Genomic DNA, 24,190 nt, shown 5'->3' with positions numbered 1-24,190 from the left:
GCCATTGAAGACTGGCTTTTGGGGTTCATTTCAAGCATACTAGAACTTCAAAAGAAAAACATGGGGCAACCAATTTATTTTGGTTTCAAGCTTAAACTGATCAAGGCTCCTGCATATCCCATAGTTTGCTTTGAAATTATAAAGATACCTTCTTTCCCCGGCCCATCTCACTCCAAAAACTCCCTCAGCATTGGGAGATATTCCCCTGAGGGGCTAACATGCCTTACCAGCCAAACCTCCAAGCCACTCTTGACCTCTCCTAGAGAGAATGAGCATTTATTTAGGGCAGAATTAACTTGCTGCTTAAGTATGTCACCACAGAATAATAAAGGAGAAATTATAGCCGACAGAAGCATCAGGCCTGTAATAGTTAACCCACTGGAGACTACATTTTATTGCTTATTTCTGAGACAGGTTTATCTATCAATATGTGAAAGGATGTTTCTGCACCCCTTTATTTTGACAGAATACTTCTACTGGTATGTCTAACCGGTCCATTTTCTAGATTATCTTGTTGGGCATCCTTTATCTTGCTTTGTTTTGTTTTTCACTTCTGGAGATGAATAAGCTCGGAGAAGCAACATGCAAAAGATTTGGGTTCAACTCCCAGCTCAGCTACTCACTGGCTTCAGTACTCACCCTCTTTGACCTCCCCACTTTCCTAAAATCTGTAAAATTAGGGTCAGAATTCCTACTCTGCAGGGTTGTAAAGACATTATAAGTAACCAGGAGAGGGTTCCTGGCCCATATCAGGTCTTCAGTAATAGCCATCATCCTCAGCAATTCCTCTTCACATTCACAGCAATAGCAAACTCTCACCCACTCAAGAAATGTCGCATGGCCTTCCTCAATTACCTGTCAGAGTCAGTGTCTGGCTCAATTCTACAGCAGATTGATGACCCAAGCTAGAGCTGCGTTTTCATGAGTCCTTTTAATGAAAAGATTCAGCACCTAATCCCAGAAGGACATTGTATGGTAGTGCCAGATAATGAAGTAGTCAGGCTGCTGAAATGTTGACAGTTCACTCTGTGCCCATAGAATAAAATGAATAGGAATAGAGCCAAGAGGAAGGGGCCAGCTAGGAGAGACAACTGTAAGAGATGTGATGGTTGAGCTCCCCAGTGAGCAACGATTCCTCTCCTTGGAATTGAAAGCATTTGTGGACAGTTCATCTAATAAAGGATTTCTTATAAAAACCACAAAGAGAAAATAATGGCATTCTTTTGAGACACTATATATTCTGGCAGACACTGTATACTCTGAGTGAGTGGGACCGTTACATCTGGTTTTTGCCTACAACAATTCTTTTTTAGTAGGCAGGGTATAAATTATAAATTTTAAATAAATAATGCATAATCTTAAAAAAAACAATAAAACCAAACCAGAACTGACTGCCTTTTCTTTTTATACACATGAAAAAATTTCAGTGAAAACAAACTGTACCCTTGGTAAATGCACAGAATTTGAATGTAAGTTCAGAATGAACATCGAAGAGTTCATGCTGTCATAAAACTCTCTTCTAAGTAACTTTTCTGGTTTGAACACATCTTTATGAATACAGAGCTGCTGTGAGGCTTCACTTATTTTGCACAGAAAGTGATTTCGTTTCCAATTCTTGTCCTGCTTCCGTTTTCATGGCTATCCACGTCGTTAGGAAACTTGGCATAGTAAGGTGTCCAGGGCTGGGATTTGTATTTGGGGAACTAAATTACTCACTAATAAAAATTTTTTTTTTTTACTGATTCCATATTTCATCATTTAGTAAATAGCCTTCATTATAAGGAAAAGCTAGTTATTTCGGTGGATAAAGTGTTTTATGTATTTAACTTTTGTTCCAGTGATAATTGCGTAACATTCAAGCAACTAACCAGGTTGTTAACTCTTATTGTTTTGTTGCTTTTGAGGGCATTTTAATTATAGGAATTTATTTGAATCATCCGTTTTACTGTTAGAGCCAAATCATTCTTATGGGTTTATGGGAATCTATACCACCAGGCAGTAGATTAATAACTGTAAAAAAAACCACATGAAAAGGTCACTGCAAATCTCAGATCAAAACTTGTGGTTTTCTGGATTTTTCAATTGACCCTTTTTAAAGCTTCTCTTTGGTAACATGATCTTTATGGCAACACCACTGAGCTATAGACACTTGTGATCATGAAAATAGCCCAGAAGTGTCCCACACTAACCCACGGTGCCAGCCTCCACCTACCAAGGAAGGGGATGGATCTGCAATGTATCCATTTTAACACACAAGCCCACCTTCAGTGATATACATGGCAAAAACATATGAGAGTGAAGGAGACTCTTTTTTTTTTCCTACAAAAAGATCGGAAAAACAGACTGGATTGAGACTGGACCACAGCACTTGGGAGGGCTCTTTATGGAGAACCACAGCAGAAAGGAATTCTCTTTGCTGGTGAATTCTTCTGGCCATTTGCACTGTCATTCCTGGAGTGTTTCAATTATTCCCCCAACCAGCAAACGGCTCACTGATCAGCAGCCCCCATTCCCCCTCTGCCAGCTTCTTACTTGAAATGTGTTGTTGGAACCAGGGCAGCCCGGGGGACTTTGAGTTTGGGCACTGGGGACCAAATTGTCAGCCTATTCTGAACTTCCGGGAATACTCAAGGAGTTAACCAGAGCAATTTTGGCTTCACTGGGCCCCCACACTTTTTTGTATAACAAAGACTTGGACACTGGAAAATACATTCAAAACATGAGCCAAGAGTGGAGTTCAGTGGGAGATAGTTCAAGAGGGAGAAGCAGCGGAAAGGCATGCACCCTTCAGGTCCTTGCTGCCTGTAAGCCTCTGAATTTCAAATGTGCTATTGGCGCCAGGTTCTTTGGCACGCTGGATCTCTTAATGGTGAGAGGCAGCACTGCTTCACTTCCTGAACTGAAATCTCTCATCTGCAGCACTCTGTATATCAGTCCCCAGCCCTTCCTTCCCTGCCCACCCCACCCCCCATGGGAACAAAGTCCCCAGGCTCTGGAAAGTAATGCTGAGAAAACAAACACTACAAAGGCTGGTAACAGGGGGATATCTCTCTTGAATGTTATTTTGTAACCATCTAGGTTCAAGGAGGAGGGGGTGCCCCAGCTACAGGAGCCAGCAGGGTCCCTTTGTAGTAGGCATCCGTGTGTTTAGCCAGATGTCCTCCCAGCGGAGGGCAGAGAGGAAGATAAAACAGAATTTTTATTAAAAAGAAGTCAGGGGAGGGGGGAAACAAGACAGAGAAAGTGTGTCAAGTGGAAAGGGAGGCCAGGCAGTGCCATCTGATATTGATTAAATGCTGATAGAGTCAGCAGTGAGAAATGCACACAGTGAGGAAGTGCCCCAGCTCTTCGGAATGTGAACCAGTGACAGCTGTCTGGGCTCGGATCTGCACGAATACCAAATGCACCAGATGCCTGGCGGCCACAGGGCTAGCTCACAGGGAAGGATGGGAGGGAAAGATGAGTGTGCTGGAGTCAGGATATGTGGCTTCTGATACTGCTTCCCCTCTCTAGGCCTCTTTTTTCCCATCAGTGACACAGTGACGCTTGACCTCTGCACAACCTTCTAGCTCCCAGATTGTGTCATCTACTATAATCTCTGCTCTAACCAAATCTTCTGAGGCTCTCTTAGTGGATTGTAAGAAATCATCCTGAAGAGGCATAAGAAGCTCACCCAGCATGGTCCAAAAATCCAAAAGGAATAAACCCGCCCATCAGCCATGGGAGTGCCACCTAGTCCTTCAGCGGGAGGTCAGGCCAGCACCCTGTGTCTGTCGCCCTTCTGTGCTTCACAGTTGCCACCAAAGCAAGTTCATGGTTTCTCAGCATGGAAGGTGGCATGTCTGTGGGTCTACCTATACGTTCCTTTCTCTAAATTTCAAAAATATTTTCACCCTTATTGGATGTAAAGAGTCTTTTTTCATTTTATACTATCAGATTACAGATAGCTTATGCACTGGTGCATGTGTGTGGTGGGGTGGGGGGAGTGTGGGTGTGTGTGTGCATGCGTGCATCCTTTAGTTAAGAGTGCCTTCTTGAAAGTTTGTTGTTTTGGTTTTTTCCTTTTTAGCAAATGTCATGAGGACAGTGGTATTTTAATAAAGGGTTAGGCTAGATTCCAGTGGGAATGGAAGAGGAAGCTTCCACTGAGATGAAAAGATCTCACACTAGGGTGGTGGCAGGGGAAATGGAGAAGAAACGATGACTAGAGAGAGGGACCATGGCCTAGTGGAGAGATCGTGGCATCTAGAGTCTGACACAGGTTGGAGTCCTGACTGCAACAGGTATAGAGTGTCAGTTCAGCTCTCACCATGATGCCCCCTTGCAGTCCTTTTATGGATTAGAGACGCTGTGTGTAAGGGATCTAGAACCTGGCACACTGTAGGCAGTAAGTGAACATCAATAAGCTGTAGATGATGATGATCATGATGAAAAATAGCCCGCCGGAGGATTAACAAGGCCTGTGACTGAATTGGAGAATAAGTACGAGAGAAGAAATGATGGTGTCTTTGAGTTTAACCACCTGAGGGATTGGGATAGTAATAGTAGTTGAGTTGAGTACAATAAGGAAAGTTGGGTGGAGGCTGGAGATCTGGTTTGGCAGGGCTAGAACTGAAGTCAGTTTTAGATATAAGAGATGGTGCTGAGACATACAGGTGGCTATAAGGAAGTAAGACAGAAAGGAAGGGGAGGGGGAAAATAGAAAAATTATAATAAACAAGTTTATTTACTCTAGGTCTGTTTGATCAGTGAGTCTAATTTTACAGCCTCACCTTCAAGGGACTGGTTAACCAAAGGTCAATCCATCATGACCAGCTTCTAAACTAAACCCTTGCTCCTCGAAGTGTGGTCCTCAGACCAGTTGTCACCTAGGCCTTGCAGAAATGTAGAATCTTAGCTCCTCCCTCAGACCCACTGAATCGGAACCTGCATTTCAACAATGTGATGTGTAAGCACTTTGAAGTTTGAGAATCATTGTTCCTGAGTGTGGTCCCCAGAACGCAGCATCAGCATCAGCATCACCTGGGAGCTTCTTAGAAATCCAAATTCTTGGCCAGGCGTGGTGGCTCACACCTATACGCCCAGCACTTTGGGAGGCCGAGGCGGCAAGGCGGGTGGATCACTTGAGGTCAGGAGTTTGTGACCAGCCTGGCCAACATGGTGAAACCCCGTTTCTACTAAAAATACAAAAAGTAGCCGGGTGTGGTGGTGGGCGCCTGTAATCCCAGCTACTCGGGAGGCTGAGGCAGGAGAATCACTTGAACCCGGGAAGCAGAGGTTGCAGTGAGCCGAGATCATGCCACTACACTCCAGCCTGGGCAACACAGCAAAACTCCATCTCAAAAAAGAAAAAAAAAAAAAAATCCAAATTCTCAGTTCCCTTCTCAGACCTCCTGAATTAGAAACAGTGTGTTCTAATGACTGCTTCAAGTGACTCTGATGCACCCCAAAGTTTGAGAAGCACTGCTCTAAGTCATGAAATTGACAGATGCACCTCTTCCCTTTGTGTCTACAGCCAGAGGGATGTGCTGAACACCAGAGGGATTGGTTGAGCCCTGAAAACTAAATTTAAGTCATTGTTATATGCTGTTTCTCTCATCATTTTGCATTAAACACAGCTGAAGAACTCTTTTCACTGAAGAAGGGCACTATGCGTAAAATTACAAACCAAAGGAGAGAAACTTCAACTGTGGCTTAATCCTCATGACTTACCCATCAAAAGTTATTGAGCACAGTTATAGGAGATCAGTCCTTTATGTGCTGTGGCTCCTGGGGAACGCTATTAGTAAGACACACATAGGGAAACAGGTCAGGAAAACAGGGAATCTCCTGATATTCCTTACAATATGATTTTCACATTGAAACATCCACAGTCTTTGTCTTGTGTGTGTTTCTAATCTATCCGATGGAAATTCTCTTTTTAAAGCTTTCTGGAGTCACTTGCAGCAATGATGCTGGTTTACTACTCAGACAAGAATGTTTTTCAAAAACGATCTTTTAGCAGTAAAAATTTGCCTCCTCTCATCAAAAGTGTCTGGTTTTTCTATTTGTTCTACAGTCATTATTCAAATCACTATGATAGCTAATATAAGGGTCAGTGTCTGTTTCTTGTATACATGTAATATGCAAAATTTATTATATTATTATTATAAGATTACTTGTATTTTCTGCCATAGGTTATAATACATTACAATCAGTGGCCTGCTGGTAAACTAGTTGTTTGCGGCCAGGGAATGGGGGTCATCCTAATTTGCAGTGTTTGCCAATTTCTATGGTGTAAATACTCCCTGCAGGGCTGATTTCAAGCTACCAACAGTTTCACAACCAGCTCTCAAAATTCTTACAAATTTAACAATTGGCTCTTACAAGCCAGTAGGAACCAACTTCAGCACACCACTGAAATGAACATCAAGGGACCAATCAATAGGATTTTTTTGTTGTATTTGAATTGCTATAGGCCTAATAATGTCTGAAATAAGTAAATTTGAATGTTTAAATATTTTGTCATTTAGAGATTTTTATTGAAATTATCATTGTAATTATCATAATGGAATTTGATTTGAAACTACAGTCATGTGCCACATAACGTTTCAGTCAACAATGGACTGCACAGATGATGGCAGTCCCGTAAGATTATAAAACTTATAAAACTGTATTTTTATTGTACCTTTTCTATGTGTAGATACACAAATACTTACCATTGTGTTAAAGTTGCCAGAAATAAAGTTGCCTATCAGTACAGTAACATGCTGTACAGGTTTGAGCCTAGGAGCAACAGGCCATACCATGTAGCCTAGGTGTGTAGCAGTCTATACCAGAGGTCCCCAACCCCCAGGGCCATGTACCGGTTACCTGTTAGGAACTGGGCTGCATAGCAGGAGGTGAGCAGTGGGCGAGTGAGTGAAGCATCATCTGTATTTTCATCTATTTCCCATCACTTACATGACCACCTGAGCTCTGCCTCCTGTCAGATCAGCGGCAGCATTAGATTCTCATAGAAGTGCGAATCCTGTTGTGAACTGTGCATGTGAGGGATCTAGGTTGTGCGCTCCTTATAAGAATCTAATGCCTGTGATCTGTCACTGTCTCCCATCGCACCCATATGGGACCATCTATTTGCAGGAAAACAAGCTCAGGGCTCCCACTGTTTCTACATTATGGTGAGTTGTATAATCATTTCATTATATATTACAATGTAATAATAATAGAAATAAAGTACACAATAAATGGAATGCATTTGAATCATCCTGAAACCATCCCTACCCCTACTCTGGTCCATGGAAAAATTGGGGAACAAGATGGGGACCACTGGTCTATACCATCTAGGATTGTGTAAGTACACTCTAGGACAGTGGTCCCCAACCTTTTTGGAATCAGGGACCAGTTTCATGGAAGATAATTTTTCCATGGATGGACAGGGGGCAGGAGATGGTTTCAGGATGAAACTGCTCACCTCAGATCATCAGGCATTAGTCAGATTCTCATAAGGAGCATGCAACCTAGATCCCTTGCATGTGCAGTTCACAATAGGGTTCACACTCCTAAGAGAGTCTAATGCTGCCACTGATCTGACAGGAGGCAGAGCTCAGGTGGTCATGCTGGCTCACCTGCCACTCAACTCCTGCTGTGCAGACAGTTCCTAACAGGCCACCAGACTGGTACCAGTCCATGGCCCAGGAATTAGGAACCCCTGCTGTAGGATGTTCACACAGTGATGAAATTGCCTAATGATGCCATTCTCAGAATGTATTCCCATTAACTGATGCATGACTGTATTCTATGAAACAAAGTTATGTGCTATTTTTAAGTCATATTAAATACAGCTATAACAATAGAATGGTAATATTAAAGTGCTTATGTTGCTCAAGCAGTGTGTTTACTGTCAAAATGGTTCTCATAGCATAGTAAGGCATATGTAAAAATTATTCTTTGTCCCAATATTTGAACCAAAATGCAAAAAGATACATGTTTAAATGACATCTTTGCTTACTGTTATTAAAATTTGACTTCTGTTGCAGGTATTCAGGAAGGAACACAATGTACCAAATGTAAAAATAACTGGGCACTGAAGTTTTCTATCATATTATTATACATTTTGTGTGCCTTGCTAACAATCACAGTAGCCATTTTGGGATATAAAGGTAAGTATGCTTTCTTTTTTTTCTTCTAAATAACAAGTGTTCCTTCATTAATTTAAGCATGAGAAAACTCATATTTGCAAATACGAAGTATTTCATTCATACAACTCAGATGCAAAATAGCAACATGATAAACTTCATCTCTGTATCTTGAACTTATAGCTATGAGATCTGAAAGGGAGGACATAGTAATTCCTTTTGACTCATTTCAGCGATAATCAGTGTCCTCTCTGAGAGTTATAAAGTTTTTTTTCCTTTGTTGCTTTTTTCTACCTATTTCCAGCTACTCCTTCTTCCTCTATTTTTTTTTTTTTCATCTTATCTCTTGGAGGCTTTATGGAAACCCTGGAGTCAGCACACAGGAAAACTATATTGACAGAGAATAAGCAAAACACAAGATCTCCAGAGATACAACATACTTCACCCAGGGATCGGCCAACTAATTCCCTTTTTTCTCTTCAGCACATTCACTGTGGTCACTGTTGTTTATATAGCTCTATAAAAATACTGCCCTGTAGAAATTAAGCACAGAGAGAGCACTACCACCTCAACCCTACTTTATAGGATGTTGGGCCTAAACATATCTGGTTTAGGGTAAGGGCAGGATTTTTGCCTGAATCCTCCAGACTTGCAGACACAGTAAGTTCCCCACACACCTTTCAGAGACCATAGGTAGAAGGTGTCATGATTCAGAATCACAAAACTACATAAGCCCTTTTCTAGAAAACAGCCAGGGAAACCTTGTTTAAAAGACACGTGAGGCAAACACAGCCATTTGGCTTCAGAACAGAGGCAGACGTGGAGTCTGTGGATCATCAGGTCTTCCCTCTGCTCTGTGGCCCACAGACTGACCTAGGAAAAGAAAGACTCCAAGTGAATTCTCTCCAACTGGTCATTCCTGCCACCTCTCTCCCAGCATGTAGCAGTTTCCTGAGAAAGCACAGTGTGTATTGGAATGAGATGGGTGTCAGGGCCAGACAGTCCAAGTTCAAGCCTTGATCCTACCATTTTTAATACAATTGTGAATATTCAGTAAGTGCTTGCTACTGTGCCAGGCGTCATGCTAAGTCTTCTGCATGGCTCCATACCCAGGTGTGAAACATACCCTCTTAGAGTTTCTGATTTCTTGTCTGTAAAACGGCAATAATAATGCTACTTGTCAAGGTGTTTGGGATGAGCAAAGATGACGTAATTGAAGTATCTCTCCTGTAGCTGGTCCCAGGAAATCATATCTGTATCTCTCTGTTCCTTGCTTCTTCCTAGCCACATTACACAGCTCTAGCCGTTAGAATGGCAAAACCTGTCAAAAATCCTCAGTATAGTCGAGACTTTTAGTCCCATCTCTAAGGCCATATATGTGGAAAATAATGTGCATCATTGAGTGTGTTGACTGATTAGTTTGGACAATGGAAATCTGGAAAATTACCAGGTCGTTCTATCCATTTGTGATGAGTTAGACCATGATCCAACCCGGAGCATCTTAAGTTTTTAGATGAAGCAGCAAACAGAGTAAGTGATTAAGGCAGGCTATTAAATCATGATTAGCGCTGGGCAGAGAGGTGGGATGGGAACCTGGTGAGAGAAAGGAGGGTTTTCCATGTCCCAGGTAATCCGGACTGTCTCTCTTCCTTTTGTTTAGATTATTTAGGTCATTACTCACTTCTCCATGACTTTTCCTAATGAGCCAAGATAAAGGAGAAGCTTGAAATTAGCCATTTAATAAGTACTTTTAAGCCTCAGTACTGTGTAATCACATTTACTGAGAGATGAGAGTGGTTTGGCAAATATATAACATTTTGTAATTTTTACCTGTGCTGGGAAATAAAGTCTAGGACATTTATGCATTCAGAATTATACAGAAAGAGTCAAAGAAGAGGCTTTTTTTCACTTTCTTTTTTTCTGTTTGTTTGTTAAGATACAGATATTTCCTCCCTTTTTATCCATGGAAAGCCCTTCCTGGCTCTGGCGTGTTTTGCGTGTGCTGGTCCATTTGCCCACAGCACCTTTTCTCTGCTCTCCAGCTAAAGTGCCTCCCTCCCACCCTTCATGTCTCATGTAGACACATGGCAGTTCCCAAAAGCTGAATTAGGCCTCTTCCTATTTGTTCCCATAGCACCCAGTATTTACTCTTAGCCCCTGTCACACTGTGTCATTAGAGTCAGTGGACTTGTCTGTGTCACCGCCCAAACTACGAGTTTCCGTGAAGACAAGAGACTACCTTCTATTTATTATATCTCCCACCAGCACCTAGTCTCATGATATTTAACCATTGCCCAGGAAAGTTCACTGGATGAATTAATGGGAGGATGGATGGATGGATGGACGGGTGGATGGATGGATGGATGGATGGATTGTGCATTAGGGCTGCCTTCCATAAAGGCAAACAATAGATGCTCAGGGACCTCTAAGCCAATCTGCATCTAGGGGATAGGTGCCCCTAAAAGCCCTACCTGGAAACCTAACGTTTTGGAGATTGGCTTGGCCTGCTCTGTGGGGGCAGTCTCACCAAGATGAAGGAAGAAGAGATAATGGGGAGCAAGTACAAGGGGAGACAAGATGATGTCTTGCCCCTCTTTTCTTTCCTTCAGTGCCCCCCTCCTTCAGGCCTCCACTGACAAAAAAAAAGATAATACAACATGCACTTTTGCTTTCCAAACACACCATTAATGAACTAAAATGTTGATATTTTCCAGATGTGCTTTCTCTTTACTCAAACAGTGACTCCTCTTTCTTGCTGGTAAGATTCTAGTGACCCAATGTTGTAAGAGGCAGAAAGATAAGACCCAGTTCTCCCTTCACACATTCCCCCTTTGAAGTCTAGAGAAACTCTCTCCGTTAAAAAAGAAAGAAAGAAAAGAATATTCAATGAAAGAAGCGCCATAAGGCATTCCTCTGAAGGAGGAATTGAAAGGAAAGGAGTAAAAACTTTGTCAGAGTTGGCAAAGGCAACTTCATACTGTTTTGCTCAAAATTGTTCTTTACTTCTTTCATGTCACTTACATAGCCACAAGTTAGAATACAATGAGCTTCCTTCAAGAGAATTTGCTGAAGAAACCAGAGAATCGCTTAGTCACCCAGACAGGGTCTGTGCAGTGGTCGTGACTGTGAGGCATATCAGCTACTTTGCAGAAAACATGTTCTTGGACATTTGAGCTTGGTACATCCTCTGTCCCGGGCTTTTTATCATTCGTCAACAGAGCTTCCATAGCAGGAGTTATCTCTTAAGTTCAATGTGTCATGTTTCTTCCAGAATATTTCCTGAACAGGAAAATCCTACTCCATTATCCTTTCCAACAGGAAGCCTTCTAAAGGTAATTAGGATAAAGAAAAAAGACAGAAATCTGAATCTTTCTCAATAAGGATCTCCTTTAATTCAACATTCCTAGTCATTGGTAGTCTACTTTGCTGCTAAGCTGGGTCAGTGTAGCAATTGACAACTGGCTTACTATTTAGGCTTTCAAAATACACATCAAATCACACTGGAGACCGCTTTAGGATCCGGGATAACACCCTACAATCAGATTTTCTGTATTTCTGTAAGGAAACCTAAAATGGTGTTCAAGGTAGAAAAGCCTTTATTAAATTCCAGGGGAGTGTAACTAATGTTACTGGGAAGCCCCAGGTCCCAGAGAGAGGAAGTGTTTATCCCACAGTGCCATGATCAGTCTGGTACAAAAATGTGTGAGCACCAGCTGGGAGCTCTGTGCTCTGTCCTCAGGGCCGAGACCATGGTCTGTGTCTCTTGAATCCTCAATGTCTAGCACTATGCCACCTACATGGCAGATGCTTGGTAAACGTCTGGTGTTGTTAACTTTAAAGAGAATATAAACAGAAATAATTCTTCCCCTTAAGGGATTCTTTATTGGAGGAAACCAGATTTAGGAAAAAGAAATACCAAAAGAGAGGTGATACGGAGTTATAGAAAGAGCATGGATTTTGGAGTTAAACCTTCCAGCCTGGTATCCCACATAGTCACTGACAAGCTGTGTAATTTTTAGCAAGTTACTGAACATCTGTGAGCCTCAATCTCTTCATCTACAAAACAGCAGTTGGAAGGATTAACTGCAGTGATGGTGTAGTGCATCCGGCAAAGAGCAGGCACTCGAAAAATAGAGGCTATTATTATTATCATTCAAATAAAGATCGAGTTGATGTGCAGTGGAATGAACTTGTAGGTGTGGCTGAGTACAATGGGGTAGTGAGGTGTGGAGTGGACCTTCAAGGAGAAGTGGAGTCAAGACAAGGGAAGAAGAAGTTAGTGGCCCAGGCCAAGGGATGATACCGAAGTGCTTTTATAAAAAAGGTTTTATTGTCAGAGTATCCTAGAGAATTATACTCTGGATACTTGAAGAGGGACAGATCTTCAGGTATAATATCTGAAACACCAATATTCTGTAGAAAAATTCTACGTTAAGAAACAGTTCCCAATACAGGAGAGCCTATGAGAAACCAGACTGCTGGTCACCCTTCTGTGTATCCTGCTCATTTTTCTCATATGAGAATGGTCTGCAAACTGAGGTCTATGTCTATAGACTGGGAATTTCCAGGGTAATATAGGATGGCTCTGCAACTATATTCCTGATTGAGAATTGGTGCTAATAAATTCAGAATAAAAGCCAATAAAAGTACTGTGTGCTGTTACAGCAAGGGTAAGTTCTGGATCTCCACCAGTCTGGTATTTTTATGCAGTAGCAGGTTCCAGCATTGCAATCCTAACATTTCCAGCTTTATACCAGATCCTATTTTTAAACAAAGACACACCCCCCCAATGCATGTAAGCTGTTCATTAGCACTTGTGGGCAGGGAAAATAGTTTCCTTGCTGCACAGAAGAAAATGTTGACAGATTTTTTTTGTTCTTTTTTTTTTTAATGAATGTATTTATCCCTTTTGTATTTATTCTACACAAACCTGGATTATCTGTCCATGACAGTTCTCTGTTTTTCAAAACTAAAATGGAAGAAAAAGTAGAAAGGGTAGAAAATGACTGACTGTCAGCATATTTGAAGGTTTCTGTGGCTTCCAGGAAAGAAGGGCAGGACTTGAGATCCTGCATGTGGTTTGAGGACAGACCGAGGCATATGTTTTGATTTGAGGATCAAAACTGAACCTAAACCTGTAAACATTCTGTATTTTAGTTCTTAAAAATTAGCTTTGCTAAAAACACATATGAAACATTTTATTCTTGAGAGTTTCCAGGGATTTAGGAGTATGTGTACCTATGAAGCAACCCCCAAGGTACAGATTATTAGAACTGCACCTCTGTGTCTATGTAGTAACTTTAAAAATAATAATTACTCAGCGAAATGTCATACTCACTGCCAGTGCTTAGGCTTCCCTGGGTTGGTTGGGAAACACGTGTTTGCTTGCCCTGTAGCTCAGCAGGCAGATTGCTACTTATTTAAATAAATCCCTCATGCCTGTAATCCTAGCACTTTGGGAGGCCAAGGTGGGCAGATCATCTCAGGTCAGGAGTTCAAGACCAGCCTGGCCAACATGGAGAAACCCCATCTCTACTAAAAATACAAAAATTGACGAGTTAATGGGTGCAGCACACGAACATGGCACATGTATACATATGTAACAAACCTGCACGTTGTGCACATGTACCCTAAAACTTAAAGTATAATAAAAAAAAGAAGTACAAAAATTAGCTGGGCGTGGTGGCAGGCGCCTGTAATCCCAGCTACTTGGGAGGCTGAGGCAGGAGAATCGCTTGAACCTGGGAGGCAGAGGTTGCAGTGAGCTAAGATCATTCCACTGTACTCCAACCTGGGCAACAAGAGTGAAATTCCGTCTAATAAAAAATTAAGTAAATAAATGACCTAATAAATATATATTCATTGACTACCTACTAAGTGCCACACGCTGAGCTAAGAGGAAGAGATGGAATTGAATGTAAATTTTCCTGCCCTAAAGGATATAATAGTAGATAAGTCATGCCAGCCCAGTGCAGTGAGTCCCATAATAGAGAAAGGACGACTTGCCAGGGGAATTCTGCAAGGCGCACCTCGGCAAAGGGTTCCCACAGGAAGTGACAAGCAGAGTCTTGAAGAGCAAATAGGACTTAGCTCAGTAAAAAAAAAAAACACAGGGAAGAACATTCTAGGTAGAGAGAACACATGGAAAGGCTCATGTGAGAGAGTGTTGCAGTGCACACATTTCATTATGACCAGACGGTAGAAGCTTGAGGGAAAACATAGTGAGCTTCTCCAGGGACAATTCCAGGATCCAAGGAGCCAGTTCACTTTGGGTCACACAAACACATGGGAACTTACTACTTCTTCCTGAGAGGAGCCAGGAGAATCTCACACAGTCATGCATGGGTAGAACATGTGATGAATACAATAAATTGGATCCATTGGCTCATAATTGATGTATAAAGCATGTTCTCATTTTTTGAAGTCTTTTTTTTTTTTTGAGACAGAGTCTCTCTCTGTCGCCCAGGCTGGAGTGCAATGGCGCAATCTCGACTCACTGCAAGCTCCGCCTCCCAGGTTCAAGCGATTGTCCTGCCTCAGCCTCCTAAGTAGCTGAGATTACAGGCATGTACCACCACAACCGGCTAATTTTTGTATTTTTAGTAGAGATGGGGTTTCACCATGTTGGCCAGGCTGGTCTTGAACTCCTGACCTCAAATGATCCACCCACCTCGGCCTCCCAAAGTGCTGGAATTACGAGCATGAGCCACCACGCCCAGCCTGAAGTCTTTTTTTTTTAAGCTATTGATACCAAGAAGGACAGTCAGACTTAATCCCAAGCTCCTGGAAGCTGGATCTCACCTAAGTCACTTTTGGAGAAACATCCTCTTATTTAACATTTTAGAAACGTGTACTTGAATTCATAACTGTAGAGGATTACTGCCTTCTAAAAATGAATAAGAACTGAAGCTTTTATTTAGCGTGGCTGTTATTAGTCCGTTTTCATGCTGCTGATAGAGACATACCCGAGACTGGGAAGAACAAGAGGTTTAATTGGAATTACAGTTCCACATGGCTGGGGAGGCCTCAGAATCATGGTGGGAGGCAAAAGGCACTTCTTACATGGCAGTGGCAAGAGAAAGTGAGAAAGATGAAAAAGTGGAAACCCATCAGATCTCGTGAGACTTATTCACTACCACGAGAACAGTATGGGGGAACCGCCCCCATGATTCAAATTATCTCTCACTGGGTCCTTCCCACAACACATGTGAATTCTGGGAGACATAATTCGAGATGAGGTTTGGGCGAGGACACAGCCAAACTGTATCATTCCACCCCTGGCCCCTGCCAAATCTCATGTTCTCACATTTCAAAACAAATCATGCCTTCCCAACAGTCCCACAAAGTTTTAACTCATTTGAGCATTAATCCTAAAGTCCACAGTCCTAAGTCCCATCTGAGACAAGGCAAGTCCCTTCCGCCTATGAGCCTGTAAAATCAAAAGCAAGCTGGTTACTTCCTAGATACAATGAGGGTACAGGTATTGGGTAAATATAGCCTTTCCAAATGGGAGAAATTGGCCAAAACAGAGGGGTTACAGGCCCCACGCAAGTTCAAAATCAGCAGGGCAGTCAAATTTTAAAGCTCTAAAATTATCTCCTTTGACTCCAGGTCGCACATCCTGGTCATGCTGACGCAAGAGGTGGGTTCCCATGGTCTTGGGCAGCTCCACCCCTGTGGCTTTGCAGAGTATAGCCTCTCTCCCTCCTGCTTTCATGGCTGGTGTTGAGCATCTGTGGCTTTTCCAGGTGAATGGTGCAAACTGTCAGTGGATCTACCATTCTGGGGTCTGGAGGACGGTGGCCTCTTCTCACAGCTCCACTAGGCAGTGCCCCAGTAGGGGCTCTGTGTGGGGGCTCCCACCCCACATTTCCCTTACACACTGCCCTAGCAGAGGTTCTCCATGCACATCCCGCCCCTGCAGCAAACCTCTGCCTGGGTATCCAGGAGTTTCCATACATCCTCTGAAATCCAGGCGGAGGTTCCCAAACCTCAATTATTGACTTCTGTGCACTCACAGGCTCAACACTACGTGAAAGCTGCCAAGGCTTGAGACTTGCACCCTCTGAAGCCACGGCCCCAGCTCCACATTGGCCCCTTTCAGCCATGGCTGGAGCAGCTGCGAAGCAGGGCACCAAGTCCCTAGGCTGCACACAGCGTGGGGACCCTGGGCCCGGCCCATGAAACCATTTTCTCCTGGGCCTCCAGGCCAGTGATGGAAAGGGCTGCCAGGAAGGCTTGGAAACCCCTGATAAAACCATCAGATCTTCTGAGACTTATTCACTACCACCAGAACAGTATAGGGGAAACCACCCCCATTATTCAAATTATCTCCCACCAAGTCCCTCCCACAACACATGGGAATTAGGGGAGTATAATTCAAGATGAGATTTGGGTGGGGACGCAGCCAAACCCTATCAGTGGCATTACTTTCCCTATCATATACAATCAAGAAAATCCTACCAAAAAATACTTCTTGGCAAATCATTGTTTGGAGACACCACTCAGGCATCTACTTGAGAATTGATAAACTACAGAATCAGTTGTCACTAACAAAAAGCAGATTTTCAGGGCTTTGTGGTGGAACTCATAACAGAAAGTGGCAGACACTCCTGACTTTGCATCCTTTCTATGCCGATTTTGTGTATAGACTTGAGCTGGGTTTTCCTTGCCAATGGAATCCTCTTCTAGGTAAATGAGTCCCACCTGCCAAGAATGTTAGGGAAGCTGATGAGTGACAACATTTAGTAAATTATCACAGTGTGCTGTGCCTTCATCTATGGAAGTTAATATAGGAAATAGCAGATTAGGGACTTCTAAAATGCATGAAAATTTTTAAATTAGTTCCAAATGATTTCTGAAACATCCAAGGCATTACAGAATCATAAGAACAGTTAAGAACATACAATTCTCAACTAAGTAAATTGTACCCCTGCGTTTTGTGACAAGTAAGTTATTTTTCCAAAAAGATGGCTTTTCTTTCCTATATTTCATTTCAGTTACACTTTTTTTGTTCAATCTGTTTCCTTTGTTCCATAATGAAATGATCTGTTGTTTTGAAACTGAAAAATAAAATATGAGCAGGTATGTATACTAATGCATCATTTTCCAAATCTTAGTTGTAGAGAAAATGGACAATGTCACAGGTGGCATGGAGACATCTCGCCAAACCTATGATGACAAGCTCACAGCAGTGGAAAGTGACCTGAAAAAATTAGGTAATCTGTGACAAGACTAAACCATTAAGTGAAATCCCCTGACTCTACATAAATGACCACAGCTTCTTAGAATGATGTTGCTATAAACTCCCCATTCACCCAGAAGGACATTCAATTTTTGTGTTGCATGTTGAGTCTTCCCTCATGATTTAATTCAAATGCTTAAATTTTAAAGTTAAGGGTCAATTTTGGAATTATGTCCTGCCAAAAAAACTGTTATGTGCCAAATAATATCTGAAGATCAATCCTGACTGAAAAAAACCACAAATACCCTTTTTTAAAAACTGTCATATAAATAGGAATTTACTGAGCATTTTTGAAATACTTTAAACTACACAGAAGAATTGTAGAAATTAAGTTATAAAGTAAAAGATCCTAGCATATTCTATTCCTTGATTTTTGCTTTCATTAAAAAAAATCAGGAAATTTAAAAGGTTGTTTTCTTCTTGACATCCTGCCCACTGCCCTAAAATCTAGTAAATTCCCCCTCCCTCTTTGAGAAAAGTGTTCAGCCAAGTTTGTCATTCCTAGTTCTGAGCATATTTTCTGATTCCCCAGGACCCAGTTTTAATAGATATGTACATTTTACTAATGCAGAGCTGTCTGCTTATACTGCCAATTTTGCATCTAAAATACAGTGCATACCAGTTAAGTATGTTGGGGATCTTTGGCCTTGCCCGAACACTTCTCCATACCACCAATATAAGTCACAGATATTTCTTATTCCAGGTGACCAAACTGGGAAGAAAGCTATCAGCACCAACTCAGAACTCTCCACCTTCAGATCAGACATTCTAGATCTCCGTCAGCAACTTCGTGAGATTACAGAAAAAACCAGCAAGAACAAGGATACGCTGGAGAAGTTACAGGCAAGCGGGGATGCACTGGTGGACAGGCAGAGTCAACTGAAAGAAACTTTGGAGAATAACTCTTTCCTCATCACCACTGTAAACAAAACCCTCCAGGCATATAATGGCTATGTCACAAATCTGCAACAAGATACCAGCGTGCTCCAGGGCAATCTGCAGAACCAAATGTATTCTCATAACGTGGTCATCATGAACCTCAACAACCTGAACCTGACCCAGGTACAGCAGAGGAACCTCATCACGAATCTGCAGCGGTCTGTGGATGACACAAGCCAGGCTATCCAGCGAATCAAGAACGACTTTCAAAATCTGCAGCAGGTTTTTCTTCAAGCCAAGAAGGACACGGATTGGCTGAAGGAGAAAGTGCAGAGCTTGCAGACGCTGGCTGCCAACAACTCTGCGTTGGCCAAAGCCAACAACGACACCCTGGAGGATATGAACAGCCAGCTCAACTCATTCACAGGTCAGATGGAGAACATCACCACTGTCTCTCAAGCCAACGAGCAGAACCTGAAAGACCTGCAGGACTTACACAAAGATGCAGAGAATAGAACAGCCATCAAGTTCAACCAACTGGAGGAACGCTTCCAGCTCTTTGAGACGGATATTGTGAACATCATTAGCAATATCAGTTACACAGCCCACCACCTGCGGACGCTGACCAGCAATCTAAATGAAGTCAGGACCACTTGCACAGATACCCTTACCAAACACACAGATGATCTGACCTCCTTGAATAATACCCTGGCCAACATCCGTTTGGATTCTGTTTCTCTCAGGATGCAACAAGATTTGATGAGGTCGAGGTTAGACACTGAAGTAGCCAACTTATCAGTGATTATGGAAGAAATGAAGCTAGTAGACTCCAAGCATGGTCAGCTCATCAAGAATTTTACAATACTACAAGGTAAGTCAAAATTCTGGATTTGTATTTGTATTGGTTGTTTATTGCCGCATAACAAGTTACTCTAAAACTTGGCAATTTAAAACAATAAATATTCATCATCTCATAGTTTCTGTGGACCAGGAATTCAAGAGCAGCTTAGCTCGATGGTCCTGACTCACTGTTTTTCATGAGATTGTGTCAAGATCTCGGCCAGAGCTGCAGTCATCTGAAGGCTTGACTGTGGCTGGAGGGTCTGCTACTAACGTGGCCTGTTCACATAACTCTTGGCAGGAGGCCTCAGTTCCTTGCTGTGTGAAATTGCTTGTGTGTCCTCACAATATGGCAGCTGGCTGCTGCCAGAACAAGGAATTCAAGAGAGAGAACAAGAAGGAAGATACCATGACATACTAGCCTCAGAAGCCACACACCATCACATCCACTGTATTCTGTTTCTTAGAAATAAGTCACTAAGTCCAGCCCACACTCAGTGCAAGTGGAATTAAGTTCCACATCTTGAAAAGAAGTGTAACTAAGAATCTGTGGACAGTACTTAAAGGGGCTCCATTAATTATTTGTTGAGTGAAAGGTTGGTTAATTTGAATTTTCTTGGTCCTTGAGCTATTTCAATGCAATATAAATCGGGCTCCTCTGAAAGCAAGATCAAGTCTTTTGGGTCACAAAGCTACCATTAAGGGAGTTACATGTCATGAGTAGATGAATGGTTGGCCATCACAGTAACTGTAAGGTCACAGAGGAAGGAAACGATGTGTCTTGCTCATAAAATCTGAGTTTTGGTAGGTGTGGCAGCTCATGCCTGTAATCCTAACACTTTGGGAGGCTGAGGTGGGAGGATCACTTGAGACCAGGAGTTTGAGACCAGCCTGGGCAACATAGCAATATCCCATCTCCTAAATAAACAAATAAATGAATGAATACATACATATAATCTGAATTTTACTGTTATCCAGATCATCCATATAAATTAAAAGTCCTTGACTCAGATTAAGTCCACAGTTGAAGAATTGTAGCATCATATATTAACAGTATTTTCCAGTCGCAAACTATTTTCACAGGTTTTAAGTTGAAAGTACTGTGTGGAAGATGCTGTGCTCAGCAGTCTGGGGTATACAAAGGAAACCAAATGGTCCTCACCTTTAGGTAGTTTAACATAAAGAGAATTTCAGGGCATCAGAAGATGGGCTGTAAGCAAACATTCAAGGAGAAGGGATTACACAAGGGCATGAGTCACTAGGGGCCACCTTGGGGTATGTCTCCCACACTAGTCTAATGATCAAGGATAAAGAGTGGTAGTTAATAAGCCCCTGTGAGGCTGAAGGCAGATCCGGATAGCAGATGGCAGAACTCTGTTCAATAGCTTTGTCAGTGACTAGCATGGATGACCTGCTAAAAGCAATGCTTTTGTGCTTGTAATCCACAATGATCTAGAGAGGCCAGAATAGTATCAAGATGTCAATCAAATGAAGTAGATAGGAACACATGTAAAATCCTGCTCATAAATGGATAAGACAAAACAGATAAATGTTGATGGGAAGGCATGGCTGGAAGGAAGTGTGCGTGAAGCATGGGGATTTTAGTTGACTGGAAGCAGTTAAATGTGTCTTCCAGGGAAGGTAATGTGTTCCTTGACTGTGTTAATAAAAAGGGAAGTAATATCTGACTCTCTTCAGTATGTCAAGACCACCTCTGGAAGATAATGTTTACTTTGAGGAGCCGCTTTCAAAAGAGACATTCCCAGACCAGCATGCTCAGAAAAGCAACATCAGAATGATAGGGGCTAGAAACCATGTACTGTGAGGAAGGGTTTAGGACCTGGGAGCTTTCACCCCTAGGAGAGCCTGCTCAGTGGAGACCAAGACAGCCATCTGCACTTATTTTAAGTTGCTCTGTCTGAGGAATGCCACTCAGTGAAACAAGACTAGTGGGTGTTCACTAAGGGAAGATCAATTTTGGTTTACAGAATGTTCCTCATAAAATGGGTATTAGCTGAAAATATAATGGCTCCCCTACTCAATCAGGATGCCCCAGCTCTGGAGGGGCTGGACAGTTGCAGGTCAGGGGTATTGTAGGTGTGAGTCTTACTCTGAAAAAGGAGTAGCCCTTTGAGTCGTTAAAAAAAAAAATTCTTAGCAATCTTATCATGGTATCCTGGATATTTCCTAGTTATGAATTTTATAGTTTTATTATTTCATTAATTTAATTGTTAGCTTGTCTTCAATTATTTAGTTTCTAGACAGCGTGGCTTTTCAGCCAAGTAAGGACATGAAAAGCTAATATTTGAAGATGAGACCCTGAGCGTTTAAGTTAATGTTTCTATTGTTAGGATTCTTTTTATCAGCTAGTATTGAAAGTGAATGTACTGAGCACTTTTCACAAACATCCCAGTGAATCCTGACAACAGCTCTATGAAGCAGCTACTTACAATATCATTGCCAGTTTATAGACAAGGAAATTAAGGCTTAGGAGGTTTGAGTAACTTGCTCAGGTTTACACAAGTAAAAAGTAGCTCAGTGGAATCCGAGCCCAGGCTGTCTGGTGCCAAACCTCATGCTGTTAACTCCAAGGATAGTCACTGAAAGTGTGTGCCCCTCCCCACTGTACGCGGTCACCCCAGAGGGAGCCTAGAAGGTCAGGGAGTTGGGATTTTATTCTAAGCGTGAGGGGGAGGTTTTAAGCAAGGTGTTGAGATGATCTGCTTTATATTTTTACAAGGTCACTCTGGGGGCTGGGAAGAGAATAGAGAGCAGGGAGGGGTCAGTGAGAGCATGGACCAGCTGTTGGTGACTTGGCCTAGAATGCTGGCAGTGGAGAAGGGAGAAGTGGGTACCCTCATTCAGGAGGAGAGTTGGAGACAGAATCAAGGGCATCCCTTTCCTTGCCCTGACAACAGGGATCCCAGCTTTAGGAGGTCCCGGCCGGCCTCCCCCAGCTGAGCCTCTGCTGAGGTGAGGAGTCCTGGGCCTCAAGGTACTGTGAGTATTCAGAGCCCACACCAACCCCTGCTTGTCCATGTTTGTGCCCAGGACCCTAGAATTCCCTACCCAATGTGCCCAGAAGCAAAGGGGCAGCCAAGAGGCACCTGTGTGTTGTAGGGATTGGGGGTGATGTGGACAGAAATTGAACACATGGTAGGGGGTTGGTGTGAGTGTCTGGACAAGACTGGGGGGCAGGACCTGCTGATGGATTGGTGTGGGGAATGAGTGAAAGAGAGGAACAGGATGTTTCCTAAGTCTTTAGCATGAGCAGTGAGGTGGATGGTGATACAGACTGGGGAGTTGCAGAAAAAGAGGCCCATGTAGACATGTTAACAGGAAGATGTCTATTATAATAGAATGAGGTTTCTGACTCATGGAAAAGCGTATGTGACAAAGAAAATCTCAATTCTGAAATCAGGCTCCAAGGTGTTTCAGAGACACTATTACATTTATCCCTGGTCTTGTTGTTCACTGCACTTTCTATGAGTTGATCTGAGAAGCTTCCCAAGCCAACCAAGCTGCTCCCTTTCTATTCATTCTCTTCCACTGCCTCCAGACCAGCAATACCCAGCAGGTATTCCGAGGGAACGAGACTGAGAGGAAGAAGGAATTCCATTTCTGAATGCAAGTGTTTTCTTCCACACCTTTTCTCTCTAGCACCTTTCCCTTTCTGTACATGCAGATCTCATCCCGGAGGATGAGGGGCAGATGGATAAAGCAGGATGGATTAACATTGGCTTATGTGGGGCTGGCATCTGCAAGATTCAAAATAATCTGATGCTTTCCAGAAAATTCCTGTTGACTCGCACTTAATGAACCCCAGTGCTCACTGTCCAGTTCAGCCACATAGACATTTGCCGCATTAAGAATTGGGAGCTGAAGCTGACTGACTGTGCTGAAGGCAGATGATAGTGTAGAGATAGATGTTCACAGTATCTCTACATCCATCAACCAAGAAGCCTTGTTAAGAAAACCTTATTTTTTGGGAGTTTGCAACCAGCCTGACCAACATGGAAAAACCCTGTCTCTACTAAAAATATAAAATTAACTGGGCATGGTGGCATATGCCTGTAATCCTAGCTACTTGGGAGGCTGAGGCAGGGGAATAGCTTGAACGCGGGAGGCGGAGGTTGTGGTGAGCTGAGATCGCACCATTGCACTCCAGCCTGGGCAACAAGAGTGAAACTCCATCTCAAAAAAAAAAAAAGGAAGAAAGAAAACCTTATTTTTTGATACAAATAATACAAAGATTTTTATTCTAATTATATACACAGAGGACTTCTCATACATGCTTCTAGGTACAAAGATCACTCCACCTCCTGGGCTGTTCCTCTGCAAGCTAAGGAAAGCGTCAGTTGCATCCTTCCTGTACAACCAGACATTTTCCCTCTCTGCTCTTCCAAGAGACATCAGATTCAATGAATGAGAACAAGAGCTCTGGAATCAGACAGGGCTGGATTCATGTACCAAGTTCCTCATCCTCTCAGTGCCTCTGTTTCCTCATCTGTGTGTACCTTTTAGAGTTATGAAGACCCGAAGAAGTAATAAAAAGAAAGTACTTAGTGCAGTGTCTAGAGTGGGGTCAGCATAACACCCAAATGTAAATAAGGTCACTTCCTTCAAAGCTTTCCCTTCTGCTGCAGCTGTAGCCAGTACATTACAGTGGAAAACAAAACAGCTTCATATGCATAAAGAATAAAATCACACAGGTGGGGTTAAGGATGATTTAAGTCTAAAAGTACTTACTGCTGGGTTTCTAGTGCCCAGCCCTAGAGATGAATCAGACCCCAGGATGCTGACATCTAGCTAGCTTTCACTCATTTTCTGAGTCCACATTTCTGGGGTGTCTGTGCTATGCCAATCACGCTGCTAAGCACTTGGATAAATTGTCAGTTTTCATTGTTACAGCTCTTTAAGGGGGGAGTTATTGACATTCCCCACTTGCAGGGGAGGGAACTGAGACGCAGAGTGCCTGAGTAACTTATCCAAGGCCGAACAACTAGTAAATGGCAGACAGCACCAAACTCAGGTCCGTCTAGTTGCAAACTCATGCTTCCACCATGAATAGATAAGATGTTTGGGGAGGTGGAAATGACAGAGAGTTTAT

At 42.6% G+C, this 24,190-nt stretch overlaps 1 protein-coding gene across 2 annotated transcripts in view; it reads left to right on the top strand.

Annotated features, from left to right (window-relative positions):
• Positions 1 to 24,190, top strand: part of COLEC12 (collectin subfamily member 12) — a 181,945-nt gene that overhangs the window by 135,537 nt on the left and 22,218 nt on the right. The window contains exons 1-4 of one of the 2 annotated variants that reach the window (XM_055236784.2): positions 6,972 to 7,160; positions 8,019 to 8,141; positions 17,237 to 17,335; positions 18,065 to 19,111. In XM_055236784.2, coding sequence (XP_055092759.1) covers positions 7,103 to 7,160; positions 8,019 to 8,141; positions 17,237 to 17,335; positions 18,065 to 19,111 — 1,327 coding nt within the window. In that variant the 5' untranslated portion in view covers positions 6,972 to 7,102. Of the gene's footprint in view, positions 1 to 6,971; positions 7,161 to 8,018; positions 8,142 to 17,236; positions 17,336 to 18,064; positions 19,112 to 24,190 lie in introns of those variants that run through there. The other variant, XM_055236776.2, reaches the window with a different exon arrangement.

The sequence above is a fragment of the Symphalangus syndactylus genome, chromosome 1 (genome assembly GCF_028878055.3).
Source record: "Symphalangus syndactylus isolate Jambi chromosome 1, NHGRI_mSymSyn1-v2.1_pri, whole genome shotgun sequence".
In the NCBI taxonomy this organism is placed as follows: domain Eukaryota; kingdom Metazoa; phylum Chordata; class Mammalia; order Primates; family Hylobatidae; genus Symphalangus; species Symphalangus syndactylus.
Note: the sequence above shows the minus strand (reverse complement) of the source record. Positions and strands in the feature narration are given on the sequence as shown.